The sequence below is a fragment of the Gekko japonicus genome, unplaced genomic scaffold, assembly GCF_001447785.1.
Source record: "Gekko japonicus isolate JY-2015 unplaced genomic scaffold, Gekko_japonicus_V1.1 scaffold1176, whole genome shotgun sequence".
NCBI classification, from domain to species: Eukaryota; Metazoa; Chordata; class Lepidosauria; order Squamata; family Gekkonidae; genus Gekko; species Gekko japonicus.
In genome coordinates, this window is record NW_015174877.1 from 189,020 (window position 1) to 208,041 (window position 19,022).

A 19,022-nucleotide genomic window follows, 5' to 3' on the forward strand; every position below is an offset into this window, starting at 1 on the left:
TAAAGAGAATAAGAAGCAATAGGTGGGTGTGGCTGGATAACCACACTTCTGGTAACATGGGGGTGCGTCCTAATGTGCTAATGAGCTGTGCTGTCAGGGGTGTGGCCTAATATGCTAATGTGTTCCTGCTGTTGGGTGTGGCCTATTATGCTAATGAGTTCCTGCTGGGCTTTTTCTACAAAAAGAGCCCTGAACAGTTGAATGTTACTTCTCTCTTTTTGATTTGGTATACAACAGACGTCCCGATTGGGCTAAACACTGAATATGCATGTCCTTGTACATACTACAATTCTTGCACCAATCTATCATCATCATCATCACCTGCTGTTTTATGGGTGCATTTTGGTCCTGTTCCCCAATTGTCTCTTTTTAGAAGAAGATCTTAGTAAGAGTTAAAGGAATTACAAGGTATGCTCAAAGTAGTACTTTGAGGATATCTGAAAAATACAGTTTTACATAAAGGTCTTGACTAAGAATTCTAGACTGTGTAGCTGTGTTACTCTCTAGCTGCAAAATAAACCAGGAGTCCAGCAGCATCTTATGTATGAACACGTTTTCCCCCCAGCATCCACATTAATGAGTCAGAACTCACCTCATCAGATGCATTCGAGTGCACTTCGACCAAGCCAATGATGACTTTATATTAAAGATAACATACAGTGATGCCCGATCCAAAACACTGGCTCTGATGCCACAAGCTTCTATTCAGAGTGCCTCCCAGAGGCCTGTATTTCAAAGATTTGAATAGGGAAGTGCCCTCTGCACCCAAAATGAGATTTGGACCCCCACACTTCATACACCACCATGTTCAGCGGACTGTCTCTTTCGAGGGGACATATGCTGTGTCCTGGTCCACAGTGTGGTTCTTGTGCCAGCTGCTCCAAAGTGCAGTGCCCCCAGGACAATCACACAGGCAGACACTGGGGCCAGGCCTGTTTCCTTGTAGGGCACAGTCTCCAGAGCATGACCATGTGTCATTTGGGGTGGTCCACAGATTGTTTTGTGGGTGGAGCCTGGCCCCAGTGTCTGCCTGCGTGATTGTCCTGGGGGCACTGCACTTTGGAGCAGCTGGCACAAGAACCACACTTTGGACCCAGACACAGAATAAGTCCCCTCAAAGGGGAGAGGCTGCTGATCATGAGGGTGTATGAAGTGTGGTGGTCGAAACCTTATTTTGGGTTGCAAGGGCAAGCAGTTCTTTGTTCAAATCTCCCTAGAAACAGTGTCATCATGGAGGCACTCCAAATAGAAGGGTGTGGGGCCAGAACCAGTGTTTGGACCGGGCAGTGCCATATGTCTCCTTGCAGGGGACAGTCCCCAGAGTATAGCGATGTGTCATTTGGGGTGGTCCAACGATTTTGGGGTGTTGCAGCCTTGCCCCAGTGTCTGCTTGTGTGATTGTCCTGGGGGCACCACACTTTGGAGCATCTGGCACAAGAACCCTGCTTTGGACCAGGAAACAGGATATATCTTCTTGAAGGGGAGAGTCCCTTGACCTTGGGGGTATATGATATGTGGTGTTCCAGACCTTATGTTGGCTTTCAGAGCTTTACAACTCTCCTCAGTTTTTCTGGATGATTTCACAAATAAGTCACGAATAAGGAATATGAACTACGAATAAGGAACCAACTTCAGCCTTCAGCCTCCTGTATAACTGGGGGAAATGTTCCTGATCATTCTCTCCTTCTGGCCACACCTCTCCTTCTTTCCCTTGGGCTGGCTGGAACACACACCCCCTTCTCAGTGTTTGAAGAGCACACAAGATATATCTGAGATTCCTATCGCCCAAATTCCTGATAACCCACAGCTCCATCTTGGCAGAGGTGGGGAAATAAAGCAAACAATTCTCCAAAATTATCTGATAACCTTTCTGTCTTTTACTGCTGTGCTTGGGTGGGAGGAGCAGGGAGAGAGTTTGTGTGCTGATTTTGCACACTTTTAAAACAGAACAGAAAAAAGGGCCAGGATGGGGTGATCAGCCTCCAGGTGCAGCCTGGAGATCTCCCAGAACTTCAGCTCATCTCCTGACAACCAAGATCAGTTCCCCTGGGGAAAAAGGCTGCTTTGGAGGGTGGACTCTATGGCATTATGCTCTGCTGAGGTCCCTCCCCTTCCCATGCCCTGAATTTCCCAGGCACCACCCCCAAATCTCCAGGAATTTCCGAACTTGGAGTTGGCAGCCCCAGCCAGGATCGAAATGTCAGTTTATAGAATGGCTTTTCCTCCACCCTTTTTTGAAAGCAGTGGTGTTCTTTGGAAAAAACAGCAGTGAGGCTTCTGCTGACCCCATAGATTCTAGGAACCTAGAATCTGACAGCTGAAACGTAGTCTAGCCCTCCATGTGACCAGTTAAAATTAATTTCTTTTTTTTTTTACAATGTATAGGAAATGTTCAAAAATATAATCCGTCTATAATAATGTTTATAATAACAATAATATTCTATCACTAAAGATTTGGAGTTGGGACAGGAGATCCGGGGTTAATCCTTCCTGCCTATGACAATTCCTAGCTGCATAGCACTTTTGAATGTTCACAGCAATCCTGTAGAGTAGATCGGTGTCATGATCCTAGGATTGCCAACCTCCAGGTGGGGCCTGGAGTTCTCCCAAAATTACAACTGATTTCCAGATGACAGAGATCAGTTGCCCTGGAGGAGACGGCTGCCTTGGAAGGTGGGCTTTGTGGCATTGACTCTGTTGGGCTCCTTCCCCTCCCCAAGCCCCCCCCCCAAAAAAAAATCTCCAGGAATTTCCCAACCCGCAGCTAGCAACTGTATATGATCCCCGTCCTGCAGAGAGGGAGAGTGATACTGAGTGGCTTCCTTAAAGCACGGTTCATAGATGGAATGAGATTTGAACTGGGGACTTCCAAGTGCCAGAAGCATGTTGGTTCTGGCCCGTGAGTTGGCTCTTTCTCCCTGTACCTCTGTTCCAATCATGTAAAATGGAGATAATAGTAGTGACCTACTTTACAGGGTTGTGGTTAAACTAAATAAGGATTGTGAAGTGCCTGCCATACACATTGAGGTGACAATACAGTCCACGTTGTCCCTATTTACTTTATTTAAGGAATGTGTGTATCCCACCTTTCTCCTGCCACCCAAGGAAACACAGAATTAAAACACAGGATTAAAACAAACAGTCATTGGTGCTACAAGACAGTGGATGTGTGTTGTGTTTCATTGTTGATATTTAGACATTTGTCCGATTAGGGTGACTGTAGTTTGTTGCTAGACCAACTAGACCCCTGTAAGACTGAGATGTGAAAAACAGAGAATGAGGAGGAAGACCAGCAGGGGCTGTAAGAAAGACTGAAGAATGAGACCTTGAGTTGAGAATCTTGCCTTGCATCATCTCCTGGCCTGCATCAAGCTACAACAAGGGGCCAGCCAGGACTGGTGGGGCACTGCTGTGCAGTGCTGCCACCACCCCAGTGCATAAACAGAGTTCTGGATCAGTGTGTAAACTGCTAGGGCTAAGTTCCCTTGACTGAATTCATTCACAGAACTGTATGTGCGTGCTCAGGTTGTTACCAACAGGGATATGCATAGAGTGTGTTTAGCTGTCGTGCTTCTGGACCTTGTGGCCAGTGGAAATTAACCTTGTGGCCAGTGGAAATTAACCTTGTGGCCAGTGGAAATTTACCTGGTATTAACCTTTATGGCCCTAAATGGTCTGGGACCCACATATCTCTGGGAGTGCCTCTCCTGGTATACCCCCCCCAAAAGAACATTACATTCTGCAGAGAAGGACCTACTGGCAGCCCAGAGGACATTCAGCTGTCCTCAACCAGAGCTAGGGCCAGCCCTGTGGACCTTTCTGCTGAATGACATCTGTGCCCTGCAGGACCTAATGCAGTTCTGCAGGGTTTGTAAGGCAGAGATGTTCTGCCAGGCTTTTGGTTGAGGACAGTGACGGGTACCATCTCGCCTGGCACCCCCATTTCCTGACTCTCCCCACAAGGCAATGGCACAATCTGAAGTTTTTAGTGCCATCCGGAAATGTTTTGTGTATTAGTTCGTTGTTTTAAACGGTTTCACTAATTTATTAACGTGTTTTACTGCTGTTCACCGCCCTGAGCCTTGTGTGCACAGGGGAGGGCGGTCTAAAAGTTTAATTTATAAATAAATAAATAACCCAACCCCAGGTGGAGAGGAGCCTGATATCTCCCACCTAATACTGGTCTTGACTTTATGCCTTTGTGTAGAGAAGAATCCCCATGAGAAATTGTCATTCATAGTAATCCTGTATTTTAACATCCCTAGTCCGGGCACAAGTGATTGAATAAAAGGGCTTTTGTACAAATAACTCAGGAAGCGTTTTAAAGAAAAATGGGCTTTTATACAAATAACTCAGGAAGCGTTTTAAAGAACATTTTTCCATTTCAGATTTCAGAAAAATATGGCTTGCCTGAAGAGAGCATCTACAAAGTGTACAAGAAATGCAAACGAGGGTAAGTGATGTTCTGTGCACACTTACTCTGTGCAGATGTTGTGTTGGAAGTAAAAAAGAACAAGCTAGCAGATAGCTGTTCACCTCAGACTCTGCAGGCTTTGGGGTTACACAGAACTCTTAACCAACCTTCCATGGTGTTGCTGTCTGACCAGAGGACGAGCTGCGTGTGGCTTGCTATGCTATAGTTAGTTGTGTAACTGCATTGGTTAGGGTGTTCAGCTTGAGGGAGGGAAATTTTAAGACCCTGGTTGGAGCTGCATCACATGTAATGTGGAATCCTGGTGTTAGGTATTGTGTGTTCACGCAGTGGGCGCGTGCCATGGATCTATGAACGATCAGTGTCCACCAGCTCATGTCCCACAGTATTTAGAAAAACCCATTTCACATTTACACTTGACATGCTTACTCTGTGAAGTGCCGGCTGGGTGCTGCATAAACTGGGAGGTCACCTTTGGTGTAGTGGCTAAAGTGTGTCGGATGAGCTTCCCTGTTCTACCAGGAAGCTTGCTTGCGCCACTTAGACTAACCTACCTCGCAGGTTTCTCGATCACACCTCTGAGCTGCATTGGCAAAAGAGCATTTTGTGTGTTCCTGTATCCAGGAGAAGGTAGGCCAAAGAAGGATTGGGCTTTCTCAGGTTTGCATTATCTGATGGGTCACATATACCTGAGTCAAGGAAGTGATTTTGCCTCAGACCACATTTCCTAGTAACCTTCAGGTGAGGTGGGAGCCCTACAAAGAAAAAGCGAACCAAAGACACTCCTTTGAGAGGCTCTTAAATAATAACAGCCGGAGTGCTGTCAAGCTGCAACTGGCCCCTGGAGACCCTAGGGCAGTGATGGCGAACCTTTTAGACACCGCGTGCCCAAACTGCGACCCAAAACCTACTTAATGATCGCAAAGTGCCAACACGGCAATTTAACCTGAAGACTGAAGTTTTACTTTAGAAAAAACAAACTCATACGTTAACTTAAGATCATCCAAACAAAGCTGGTACTAATTGGGCGTTCTAACCCCTACACCAGTGATGGCGAACCTTTTAGAGACCGAGTGCCCAAATTGCGACCCAAAACCCACTTATTTATTGCAAAGTGCCAACACGGCAATTTAACCTGAATACTGAGGTTTTACTTAAGAAAAAACAACTCATATGTTAACTTAAGATGATCCAAACAAAGTAAGAAAAGCAATCCCAAATGCTTTCATTTACTTAAAATTATTTGGCAGAGAATTCGACACTTTAATGATGGTCTGGGCCTGGCTGGGGCGATGGCACACGTGCCCACAGAGAGGGCTCTGAGTGCCGCCTCTGGCCCCCGTGCCATAGGTTCGCCGCCACTGCCCTAGGGCCCTGGGGTCCTGAAGGCAAAAGGTGAGCAGAGGTGGTTTGCTTATGCCGTCCTCTGCATAGCAACTCTGCTCTTCCTGGGTGGTTTCCCATCCGAGTACTATCCGTGGCCAACGCTGGTTAGCTTCCAAGCTTGGGCTAGTCAGGTTGCTGAGATGCTCTTAACAGGGAGATTTTGGGAAATTTTTTTTCCTATGAAAAAGGAATTAGTAGGTGTGCGTATGTGCAATAGACTGGGTAGTTTCTGAATATTTTGCTGCTGCTCTTCCCCCCCAACAATTGCCTGAGGTCACAACAGATTTCCTTTATCTCGAACATCGGGACACTAGTGTTTGTTTTCAAAAGCCAGCTCAATTTCGCAGGCACTCTGACTTTCTTCAGATCGGTAGAATAGGGTCAGAGTGACCTTTGGGCTTCCAGGGAGGGATGACAGCTGGTCCAGTGTGGTGCTGAATGGAAAATGTTGTGACATCTTTCTGAAGAAAGAAGGGCTGGTTGGGTATAAGTACCATGCTTGGAGGGTATTTTAGGGGCTGGAGCAGCTGCCAGTAGAGTGGAACCAACTCTGCCTACGGAGAGGGATTAATGAGATCTAGCTGCCTGATGGGTTTCACTTGTCTGTGAGCGACATGAGGCCTGGAGCCCCTATGGGCCCTTTCCTACCACCCTGATCCCTATCGGTTTAGTACCTCTTGCCTCAAAATTCAGAGCCATCACATAGAATGTTTTCCTATCCACCCTGCGCCACATAAGTAGCAACCTGCCAGCAGGGGTGGGGGAATTGTGCCCTGTGAGAATGATCGCTCCGAAGTATGAGCATCAAATACTACGGCTGGAGAGTGGAGGTGGTTAGCTGGTCACGGCCACTCATCTCTGGGGAGGGTTGCCAGCTCCGAGTTGGGAAATGCCCGGAGATTTGGGGGAGTGGAGCCCGAGGAGGGCAGAGTTAGGGGAGGGTATAAATAATGCCATAGAGTCCCCCTTCCAAAGCAGCCATTTTCTCCAGTGAATTGATCTCTGTTGCCTGGAGATCAGTTGTAATCCCAGGAGATCTCCAGCCACCTTCTGGAGGCTGGCAACCATATTTCTGGGGCAAGTATAATCTGCATTTTTGGTCCAGGTTACAGGTGAGTGGCAATAAAAACCTTTTTCCATTGGGGCTTTATGGCCTGTTCTAAAGTGAGAGAGAGAGATGCAGGTGCGGTCTGCAGAACTATCTGCACAGCACTGGCCCACCCTTTGTACCAGTTCTCAGAGCCAAGCCCCCCACCCCAGACCAGCTAAGAGTTCTCCTCCTCATCAGTCAGATGACATATCCAGCCCTGAGGATTAGAAGCTTACTGTTTATTTTTTTTAAAGTGAAAGCAGAGGTCCTTCTTCAAATGGCAAGTCAAGTGTTAGGTTCCTTACTTCTGTGACAGTGTTGAAGGCACAAAAAGCCAAGGAACAGGAGTTTGTATGAAATGAATAGTAAACCGGTGGCTGTTTTTCTATTTGTGATTTCCCCCCCCCCCAGGCAATTTCTCTCCAAGCCACCACGCCCAACACCTAACCGCTTTCCCCCCCTTCCCAACACTAGTTAGAAATTACATTCCCCCCCCCCCCGCCCCCATATATTTCACTTCTTGCTATTCAGGACTGGGGAATAACAGAAGGATCAATGGAAGGTGTGAGACGGCTACTAATCCCCAGGCATTTCCCACCCCCACCCCCTTGCCAGACAAGGAAAATCTTTGGAAAAGGAGTCCCTGTCCCCTTCTGACCTCTCCCTTAATCTTGTTGTGTCTAGAAAACTGCAGCTCTTCAGCCCTGGCAAAGCCTTCCAGGGATTTTGTGAAAATGGGCTTTTTGTGGAGTTGTACAGAATGGTTTTTAATGTCACAGGATCCCTTCAGGCTGTTCTCCACCCACCCACCCCCATCAGGGATGCAGGCATCCTTTAAAGGTTTGCTGAGTTCTCTTACTGGCTTGTTTTTTTAAAAAAACTGGCAGCTCCAGGAAGCCAGATGGATTTTAGGGCCATGTGGCCAAGGGAAAGGGGAACCTTCTGAACAAGCCCCATGGAAATAGACTGAGCTCCTATGCCTTTTGCTGCACCTTGCGTCATGTCAATCAATAAGTTAAATGTAACTGAAGGTTTTGTATTTCTGAAGGCTGAATCTGTGGGAGGCAAATTGCCTGACTATTTTAGCTTGCTGTCTTTTTTTTTTTTTTTTTTTTTGCTACTTTTATATTTTATTTTATTTTTGGAAACTAACAAGTATGAGGCAGGAGTGAGTGAGAAGGTCTTAAATAAGTACATTTTTATTATTTATTTATTTGATTTCTAGACTGCCCTCCCCCATATAGGGCTCAGCGTGGTGAATAGGGTTTCCAAGTCTCCCCGGGGGGCGGGCAAACCCCCGTCCCAGAGGCCCATTCCCCGCGTCCGCTAGATCGGGCCCCGGGGGGAACCCCACCCCAACGTGCTCATCACCCGGCAGTGACGTGAGCACGCCGGGCACGCTGGGGGCAGGGCCACGGTCATCTCAGGGAAAACTCTATGGTTTTCCCTCAGATGGCTGTGGCCCCGCCCCCAGCATGCCCAGCGTTGCACGTCACTTCCGGCTGACGTGCATGCGGTGCGCGCACGCTAGGGACGCCAGCAGGGAGTCCCCTCGCCGCGGAGCTCCGATCCACTTGGCAACCCTAGCGGTGAACAACATTATTATAAAAGGTCAGATTACAGATCAGAATAAAAACAATTAAAACAATAAACCGTAAGAAGAAAAAGTAGGCTTGCCAGGGCCCCTCTGGCTTACCAGCTCCAGGTTGGTAAATTCCTGGAGATTTGGGGATGGAGCCTGGGAAGGGAGCTCAATGAGGTGCAATGCCACCCTCCAAGGCATCCATTTTCTCCAGGGGAACTGACCTTTGTAGTCTGGAAAGGAGCTGTAATTCCAGGGGATCCCCAGCTCCCACCTGGAGACTGACGTCCCTAGGGAAAGGAGTCATTTTGGAATTTCTGCCTGAGGCACTGAACTATCCTGAGGTGATCCGGGAAGTGCAGCGTCTTCTATGGATGACCCAGAAACAGAAGAGCCATTGAAAAGGGGAACAAAAGAGTACTATGTTTGCATATGCTAATTGACCATCAGTGCAGATTTTGTGGCGAGAGTGTCAGACTAGGATCTGGGGGATCAAATCCATCCTGCCATGGAAGCCTGCTGGGTGATCTTGGGCCAGTCACTCACTCTCAGCCTAGCCTACCTCACAGGGTTGCAGTGAGGAGAAATTGAGGGGAGAGGATGATGTAAGCTGCTTTAGCTCCCAGTTAGGGAGAAAGATGAAATCATCATCACAAAATACCAAGACCTATGAATAGAGTTAGAGCACCTCTGGGAGAAGAAGATTACCATTGTGCCAGTTGTCATTGGAGCCCTTGGAGCAGTGCCTAGAGGTCTCAAGAAACAACTGGACATTGAGCAAATAACACCCGCTCAGCTTGCAACAACAAATAACCTGCAAAGATACATCTGCAGTTCTCAAGAACTTAGCTAGGTCTCAAACTGCAGAACATCATCTACCAGTCAAATATCTGACTGTGACAATTATTATTATTAATAATAATAATAATTAATAATAATTAATAACTTACGTATAGCTCTCCATAGTGCCAGCTCTGTCAGGGGCAGCAGGTGGAGCTCAGCTACTTGAGGGGCAGCCTGTTGCTCAAATGTTTAACCCGCCCCCCCCCGATTCTTCAGCAGCCCCTCCCCCAGCTCATCTAATCCGATTTTACTGGAGAGAAACAGAACCCAGGCAGTTCAGAGGAGAGCAATCTGGCCATTCTGCTTGAAGCTCCCTGTTCGAAGGGCGGCAGCTGAGCCCAGCCCTTAGAGGGCTGCTCTTCCGCAGATGACTGCCTGCCCCAACCAGCAGGGAGGTCTCCACTGAATGATGGAACATCCAGTCCACATCTGGTCAAACACAGACACCTGCACTGATTCCTTTGGCTAGCTAAAGCATGCGCTGAAGCCCAGAGTCATGCCTTGCATTGGTGTGTGCCTCCTGAAGCATTCAGGCGCCCTCGGGACTGAGTGGGGGTGGGGAGTGTCAGATACAGGCCCAGAGCATGGGAAGGGTCACTGGCAAGAGCACTCACCCCTTGCTGTTCCTGCCTGATTTCAGTGCTAAAGCAAACCCTGACTCAAAGTGGTTGGACGAGCACTTTCCCGTGCCGAACAGACTAGGGCCATTTAGGTTTCCTGGAGGGGCAGGCTCAGGGTGCCATGTAGCTAGCTTGCCAATTCTGGCTCGGGAATTTCCTGGAGATTTGGGGTGTTGCTGGGGAGGGTGGCGTTTGGGGGGAGGGCAGGAGCGTAGCAGGGATGTGATGGCACACAGAGTCGGCCCTCTCAAGCTGCCATTTCCTCCTCGGGACTGATCTCTGTCATCAGTTGAAATTCCAGGAGGACTCCAGGCCCCAGCTTGAGGTTGGTAGTCCTACGGTGTAGCTGCTTTGCACCGGCCAGGCTAGTTGGGACAAGACACTGGGCGTCTGCAAAGTCTCACAGGAGAGTTCCTTTAGCCTGTGCCAGCAGCATCACGTTGAATCAGGCCTATGAGTGTGACGGTGTAGAGCGGCCCTGCCCTTTCTGCATCACAGCCTTGCCTCTTGGATGCTGCTCGGAGCATGCGCAGAGCCAAATTGCTGGGCAGGGGAAGATTAGGCCTGTCACTGTCGGTGGATCCTTCCTTTTTGTGGTGGAAGAGAGCCAGGTGGATATGGAGGATGGGCACAGAAACAGCCAAACTGAGAATCACTGGGATTAACACACACAAACACACTCTTCCCTGTGACAGCTCCCCTCTTGCAAATCACCTTCTTACCCCCTTTGTCAGTTAAGTGCAATGTGGGAAAAAGAAAAATCTACGTGCAAACCCCACACAATCCCTTTTATTAAAACTAACTAAAGTTGTGTTTGCTAAAATCACCCCCAAGTTCTGGCCTAGGGAGAAGGGGGGTAAAGTGAAACTGAGTTTCTCTCATACCTGTTCTGTGCCTCCGAGTAGAAACCCCAGGGAGCCAGAGCTCTTTGTGAAACAGCAAGCTAAGCACAGATGAAGGTGTGAAATTGCTTTGTGTACAAACAAGCTCATTATCCCAATTGTGCTGTAATTAAATGTGTGTGCAGGCACTAATTTATAAATCAAGCCAGCAACCAAAATGGGGGAAGGGGGGGCAGCCAACCCAAATTGGTCTGCTGGAGGTTTAGATGGAAAGAGACTGATGAACAGCAGCAGCTTCCTAAATAAACAGATGTTAAGCAGCACCTTAAAGGCTACCAACGATTTATCCCTGCAAAAGTTCCATGGACACTTGATTATAGTCCACAAAAGCTTGAATTTGTTAGTCCTTGAGGTGCTGTTATGTGCTTTATTTTTGTTGAAGCAAACTAATGGCAGGACTGGAAGGAGGTTCAATAATTTAAGGACATCAGAGGTACCCTACTGGTTCAGACCAGTGGACCATCTTCTCTAGCATCCTCCTTCACCCAGGAGCCAGCCGATTGCCCTAGGTAGTGGGAGCTGCAGTTGCCCTGGAATTACAACTGATCTCCGGACTGCAGAGATCAGGTTCCCCTGGAGAAAATGGCTGCTTTGGAGAGTGGACTCTGTGGCATCACATCCCTGCTGAGTAGTAGGGTTGCCAAGTCTGGGTTGGAAAATACCTGGAGACTTTGGGGGTGGAGCCAGGAGAGGGTGTGGTTTGGGGAGGGGAGGGGCCTCAGCATAATACAATGCCATAGAGTCCACCCTTCAAAGCAGCCATTTTCTCCAGGGGAGCTGATCTCTGTCGGCTGGGGATCAGTGGTAAAAGCGGGAGATCCCCAGGCCCCACCTGGAGGCTGGCAACCCTACTGAGTAGGGTTGCCAAATCAGTCTTCACTGGTAGCGGGGGGCTCCCAGCCGGCGTCGGGTGTGTGCACGCATGTCACCCGGAAGTGATGTAGGCACGCTGGGCACGCTGGGGGCAGGGCCACGGCCATACAAGGGAAAACCATAGAGTTTTCCCTTGTATGGCCATGGCCCCGCCCCCAGCGTGCCCGGTGTGCCTACGTCACTTCCTAGTGACGCGCACGCCGGGGGCGGGGTTCCCCCGGGGCCCGATTCCGCCGCGGCAGAAATCGGGCCTCCAAAGCGGGCTTTTCCCCGCCCCCTGGCCCGATTTGGCAGCCCTACTGCTGAGTTCCTTCCACTCCGCATACTCCACACTCCCCAGGCTCCGCCTCCAAATCTACAGGAATTTCCCAACTTAGAGCTGGCAATCATAGGCCAAGGCGTTCTCAGATGTTGCCTCCTGGCACTGGTATTCAAACGTTTGCTGCCTCTGTTGTGGAGGCTCCCTTTGGCCTCCATGGCTAGTAACCCAGTGTTTCTTCTCCCTCAATCTAATGCCCTTCTAAAGACACCTATGCTCATCATTGCATCCACTGTCAGTGAATCCCACCTTTTAATAACCAGATGGGTGAAGCACTTTGTAGCAGCTCACTTTTAAGAGCCAAAAAGCACCTGTGCTGGTGCCTAATCGCCTCCCATGAATGACTTCCTTCCATAATTTAGGCCCCGGTCACACGGCAAAGTTGCCGCGGGAGAGGCACGGATGGTGGGCGGATTATCCGGGCACAATCACACCCCAACATCTGGGAAGTGGAGCGCACCCGTGGTTTACCGCCAAACATGCGCGTTAAAAAACTAGTACCTCCAAAGTACTAGTAAACGTTTGCCACGGGCTGCCTCCAGACGCCCATGGTGTGATCACGCCAGCACGTGGCATTCCCCTCCGGTCCCTTGTTTACCCGCTGGCGCCGAGGGAAGAACTCATGGTGTGCCGCCGGACAGCTGAGTGCATAATCGTGGATCAAACTGCGCCAGGCCAATTAGCCACACCTCCCCCCCGCGATATCTGGCCCGTGTGACCGGGGCCATAGTTAAATAAGAGCTGGCATAACATAATGAGCTGGGAAGTCTCTCTTCTTTCTAGCATGGGCATGGATAGTGTCTGTGACCTCACTGATATAGATGCAGATACCTTCTCTCCTCCTCTTTGCCCCTGCAGTTTTTGACCTTCCTAAAACATCACCTACTTAAAAACAAAAGAAAGTACTCTCCAGTTCTGTTCCCCTGGTGCTGTCATGTAGCCCTTTAGTTGTGCACAGTGTTCCCTCTAAGCTGGGTTAGTGTGAGCTAGCTCACAGTTTTTTAGCCTCCAGCTCACATATTTTTGTCTTAGCTGAGGAAGGACGGCTCCAGAGCAAACTAATTTATGCAGTAGCCAAATCACTGGCTCACAATTTTAATGCTCACAAAGCAGAATTTTTGCTCATAAGGCTCCACAACAGAGGGAGCATTTTGTGTGTGGGCGGGGGAAATTGGATAAGGCTAAGGCTATCACACTTTTAAAAAATTTGTTTAAATGGTTTTTCTTTGAAGGATGTGTGTTCCAGTATCAAGCCACCAGGCCCAAAAAACAAAACCCTGCAGTTTACATCTCCTGTTTCTTCATTTTAAAATACAAACTTCGCTTCTATCAAACCTTCTCTCTCTTTTCCTTCAGTGATGTCTCAAGTAGGGCTGTTGACCAATTAAAGAATGGCTAGCTGATTAGTTGATTAAATGTAAATAAACTGATGAAGACCAGTTTGGTGTAGTGGTTAAGTGTGTAGACTCTAATCTGAGAGAACCGGGTTTGATTCCCCATACCTCCACTTGCAGCTGCTGGATGACCTTGGGCAAGCCATAGTTCCGTCAGAGCTGTTCTTGAAAGAGCAGTTAATGAAAGAGCTCTCTCAGCCTTACCTACCTCACAGAGTGCCTGTTGTGGGGAGGGGAAGGGAAAGGAGTTTGTAAACCACTCTGAGTGAAGGGTGGGGTATAAATCCAATCTCCTCCTCCTCCTTCGCATAGGTAATTTTGGTCAGATACAAGTTCAAATGTATCTCATGTTCACAATTAGAAAGGAAAGGCGCTTCAATATTTTCATTTACATTCCCTACCAAATCCCAGCTAAACTTACCTATTATATACCTTTTATAAAATTGGCATTCTACTCTTCCGCCAATGAATTCAGGGTGGTCTGCAATTTTATCCTCACAACAACCTTGCAATGTAGACAAGATTGCAAGAGACAGGATGTGACTGGCCCAAGTTCACCTACTGAATTTGATGGCGGTAGTTGGGATTCAAATCCAAGCCTTACACAGGCTGTCCACTACAGCAGAAGGTTTGTGGCTGTCCTTGTAGCCTTAAGGCCTAGTTCTTTGATGTTAGTGTGAGAATCAAAGCTGCTGCTGGTGTGAACATCTGTATGAGCTTGGCGAGAAGTTGCTTGTTCTTCTCCTTCAGGGACTTGCTTGCTGCCAAAGCTGGGTTTGCCTCAGAGAGGTAGGGCTGTTTCATCTGCAGAACTGGCCAAGAGGCCCTCCTGTTCCGGGAAGGTGGGGTGGGGGGGAGCTTAATTCCCTGGGAACGAGCTAGCAGAGGTTTTCCAGGACGACTCTGAAAAGAACAGCTGTCTCTCTGAACCGCCTCAGGTCCTCTCTACCAATCCACAGCCTTCTCCGCTCGCCTGACTGAGGGGGATCGTCTCCTCTGCTGGCAGCCTTTTGCCTTTCTTTTCTTAAAGTTGTCCTTGCCAGTGAGATACGATCAAGCACCCCAAGTGCTGCTGCCCCCCCCACCTCGTTCCAAAATCGATGCTTGGAAGATGAGCTCATTATTTTCCTTGGCCTCAGTCCAAGCCTGTGGCTGGAAAGTGAGGCTAGGAACTGAGTTGAAGGTGCGCCTGATGCAGCTCTGCAGGGCTTGAGATGAGGGGATGGAGTTCCTAGACAGGTGGGAGCATTTGGCTTGAGAGTCCAGATATGAGGTGGTTCAAGTCTGGCCAGTATGTATTTCCCCCAAGACCAATAGATTCCTCTAGCCATATGTTGGGAGCTATTGGGTCGTGTGTCCAGTCTGGTGAGATCTGGCAATAGAGGCCTTTGCCAGGTGATAAGTGCAGTTTTGTTATTGGGAGGGTGTTTGGATGGCCATCTGCAGTGAGTAGAGGCTGCCAACAGAGAGTGTTCAACAGGAAACACATCAAAGGCAGGGGTACTGCTTGGTATTGGGGGGCTGACATGATGGCAGCTGACAAGATATTACTTCTGCATTGCCAAAAAGCTCAAATAGACCTACTGTGGCTTATGGCTGTTAGGCACGTGGACTGACTGCATCTGATGTTCTCAGGGCCGCCCCGAGGTTGTCCTGCGCTCTAGGCGAGCGCAGATGCCAACCTCCTGGTGGGGCCTGGAGACCATCCCAGTGAAGTCGGTGGGCACTCCCCGCTGCAGCCGCCCCTCGATCTGGCCCAGCCACTCGGCCAGGAAGCCCACCTGAGTCTCCGGCGTGACCCAGGGAGAGGCGGCGTGAGCAGGGTGTGGCGCTGTAGCTGGCCGGCGGAGGAGCAGGCGAGGGGGCGGAGGTGGAGGCAGGGGCGGCCGGACAGGCGCCGAAGAAGGGGGGCAGAGACGGGGACGGTCAGCACGGCCCTTCAGCTGCCTGCCTGCTCGCCCGCGTGCCCCACTGGGGGGGGAAAAGGATCTCTCTCGCCCGCAGGCCTCCTCGACGGGCCTGAAATGAACCCCCACCACCCCCCGTAGGGAGACGTGTGTCTCCCCTCCCCCTCGCTGCCGGCTGGGCACCTGAGGTCCTGAATTGCACTGGAGTCACACCAAACTGCTTTGGGTCCCCACTGGGATATGTGGGAGAAAAGCAAGGTAGAACATATACATATATTATTTGAGTCTATTTGTATTTGTCATGTCACTGAGATGAAAGGCGATGTGCACTTTATCCACAGTTGGTGGGTTTGGCTTCTTTGTCACAATCATTCCCATCTTGGAGTGTCTTGTCCACATGGGAAGATCCAGTTGCAAATTATTGGATATTGCGCTGTCATTCCACTGTAGCAATGATATGTGGATGCAAACCATGGCTGAACAAAGAGAGTCTTCTCTCTTTTTATGACAGGGAAACGTTGCCATAATATGAGGAATTCCTAGGGTTCTGTTATCTCATGGCTTCCATGGCTAGTATTCTGTACAAGATTCACCTCTGTGCAGTGAAGAGAGAGTGAGAGCTGACAATCAGCCGTGCAGTTTAGAAAATGCAAAATGACAATAATTTACCTGTTTTCTGGCTTTGTAGGCTGGGGGTTTTCCCTCTTGTGTTTGGGGGTGGCTGGCATTCCTTACATTTTAGTGTGAAAGGGTGCAGCGCTTGTTGGTTAAGATGACATTTAAACAGGGAGTTGGCATGCTTCAGTAGCATCTAGTGTGAGCACCAGGAAGTCCTGAGTTTAAATGTCTGATTGGTCACAAATTCACCAGGTGGTCTTAGGCCTGCCTTCGTTTCTTTGCCTCAGGTCCGTGATAAAGATAAAGATACTCAGATAATACAAGTATACATATTACCTTGCTCTTTCTCCTAATGGGGACCCAAAGCAGTTTGCAACCGTTCTCTTGTGCTCTGTTTTAGCCTCACAACGACCACCCTGTGAAGCAAGTTAGGCTGAGAGAAAGAGGGACTGACCCAAGGTCACTCAATAAGCTCCCTTGGCAGGGTGGGGATCTGAACCTGAGTCTTCCAGATCCTGTCCCAAGACATGCCGTAGAGCTCTCCTCTCTGCAGATTGGAAATGATAACTTTGAACTCATCCATTCTTCTATCTGTTTCTCCTCCAGAATCCTGGTGAATATGGATAACAACATCATCCAGCACTACAGCAATCACATGGCCTTTTTACTTGACATGGTGGAGGCTGAAGACAAATTCCAAGTAACCCTCAAGGAGCTCTAAGGACTCAAAAGACTGTGTGGCTGCTGAAATGTCACTTGCAAAGCTGAGGAGTTTGACAGCCATCCGCCCCAGCATGAACCAAGGACTCCGTGACTTGGACTTGAACCCAGTCCCACTGGGGGGAGGGGGAGAGAAACTCGGTTCGCAGGCCTCTGGTTGCCAAGGGGCCCTTCTTATATCATCCATGCTCAATGTGAATGTGGAACTTCTCTCTGAGTCGGTGCTGATATTTTATACCTTGTTGTTAATAATAATAATTATTAATATACACCTCTACCAGGCCATGAATTCTGACCTCTTTCACAGTCTCACACTCAGGAAATCAACATGTTCTTTTAGGTAGTTGTCGAGGCAGGTGTGGGATACGATGATGGGGAAAAGACAAACCTGCCAGTTGTGCCAAATCATACTGGATCCAGAGAGACTCTCACAACTGCCTTTGAACACTACCAAAGAGGTGGTGCGTGCACACAAACGCACACACAATCTCACTGCCTTATTCCTTGCCTTACCGACTGGATGTAAATAGCCCCAAGGGAAGTGCCTGGCTATAGTGACTGTTTTATACTTTTAGTATTTTTTATAGATATGTGTGTGTATATATATATATATATATATAGTGTGTATGTCTTTGTATAATATACTTTGTTTTATATTGAACAAGTGGAGGAAGGCAGAGCATTTCAAAACCAGGCTGCTTCACATTTCCCCAGTGAATTTGTTTGATCATTTTTGTAACGTTTTGTTTTGTATATTCTATGGAAATAAAGACTCAGAGACAGAGAAAAAATGTCTTTGATGCAGTGTCAGCGTGAAGCTTGGAGGAGTTTCATTTGAGTGTGTTTTGAAAGCCAAAATGGTGAGATAGACCGTGGTTCTTTGAGGTGAGGTTGCAGACCAGCAAAGGCAGCGGAATCAACCCCAAATTTAACTGCCAGGGTAACATTGAGTGGTGCTACTGTGTTTCAGGCAGGCCCTGGCTAGAAAGTCCCTCTGTGCATCTCCTAGTTATAAGCCAGGAGTCTCCAACAAAGAGCTTATGACAGTGATGGCGACCGAGTGCCCAAACAGTGACCCAAAACCCACTTATTTATCGCAAAGTGCCAACACAGCAATTTAACCTGAATACTGAGGTTTTACTTTAGAAAAAACAACTCATACATTAACTTAAGATGATCCAAACAAAGTAAGGAAAGCAATCCCAAATGCTTTCATTTACTTAAAATTATTTGGCAGAGAATTCGACACTTTAATGAAGGTCTGGGCCTGGCTGGGGCGATGGCACGCATGCCCACAGAGAGGGCTCTGAGGGCCACCTCTGGCACCTGTACCATAGGTTCGCCACCACTGGCTTATGAGCTACTGGTAGATTGCTGCCTGCTGCATAGTAGCTCATGTATTCCCTAGAAGATCCAGGAAGAGATTGTGAAAATTCTGCTTTAGAGTTTTGGGTTTGTTTGTTTTAAAGGATTTGTCTTGGTGCTGGTGGGGCAGAATAAAACTTGGGTGATAATGTCATGTCAGGTGGAACATAGCTTGGGAAATTCCTGGCGATTTGGGGCAGAGCCTGGAAAGGGCAGGGGGGGGCTACTGGTAGATTGCTGCCTGCTGCATAGTAGCTCATGTATTCCCTAGAAGATCCAGGAAGAGATTGTGAAAATTCTGCTTTAGAGTTTTGGGTTTGTTTGTTTGTTTTAAATGATTTTTCTTGGTGCTGGTGGGGCAGAATAAAACTTGGGTGATAATGTCATGTCAGGTGGAACATAGCTTGGGAAATTCCTGGCGATTTGGGGCAGAGCCTGGAAAGGGCAGGGGGGGGTTGTGTGTGGGTTTTTTGGGGGGGGGATGCTCAGCAGGGATGTGATGCCATAGAGTCCATCCTCTAAAGCTGCCATTTCCTTCAGGGGAACTGATCTCTGTTGCCTGCAGATCAGTTGTCATTCCAGGAGAGCCCCAAGTCCTACCTGGAGGTTGGCAAACTTATTCGTGTTCCTTGCTATAAGCCATCCCTGGTAGCACCAGAACTGACTGTAATTGGGTACTGAAGGAGGTGTTATTTGGCATAAAGTTGCTGCTGCTGGTTGGCTGTTTATCCAGAAGAAACTGATTTGACATCTACAGTCACAGATCAGTCAAGCTGAGCCAAAATGGGAAGGAGACACACTTTGAAATCATTCTCCTTCCCTGCTGTCCTGAAGCACTATACCCCATCTAATGAATGCTTGCCAACTCTGAGTTAGGAGATTCCTAGACATTTGGGAATAGAGACTGGGAATGATGGGGTTTGGGGAGGGAAGGGACTGACGTAGGGTTGCCAAGTCGGACGATCACACCA

At 48.5% G+C, this 19,022-nt stretch overlaps 1 protein-coding gene across 2 annotated transcripts in view; it reads left to right on the forward strand.

The window, feature by feature from the left end:
* GRHL3 (grainyhead like transcription factor 3) overlaps nucleotides 1–17,493 on the forward strand; it is a 73,491-nt gene extending 55,998 nt beyond the window's left edge. For both annotated transcript variants that reach the window (XM_015424853.1, XM_015424854.1), the window contains exons 15-16: nucleotides 4,389–4,453; nucleotides 16,573–17,493. In XM_015424853.1, coding sequence (XP_015280339.1) covers nucleotides 4,389–4,453; nucleotides 16,573–16,687 — 180 coding nt within the window. In that variant the 3' untranslated portion in view covers nucleotides 16,688–17,493. The remainder of the gene's footprint in view (nucleotides 1–4,388; nucleotides 4,454–16,572) is intronic.
* Nucleotides 17,494–19,022: the final 1,529 nt, after the last annotated feature.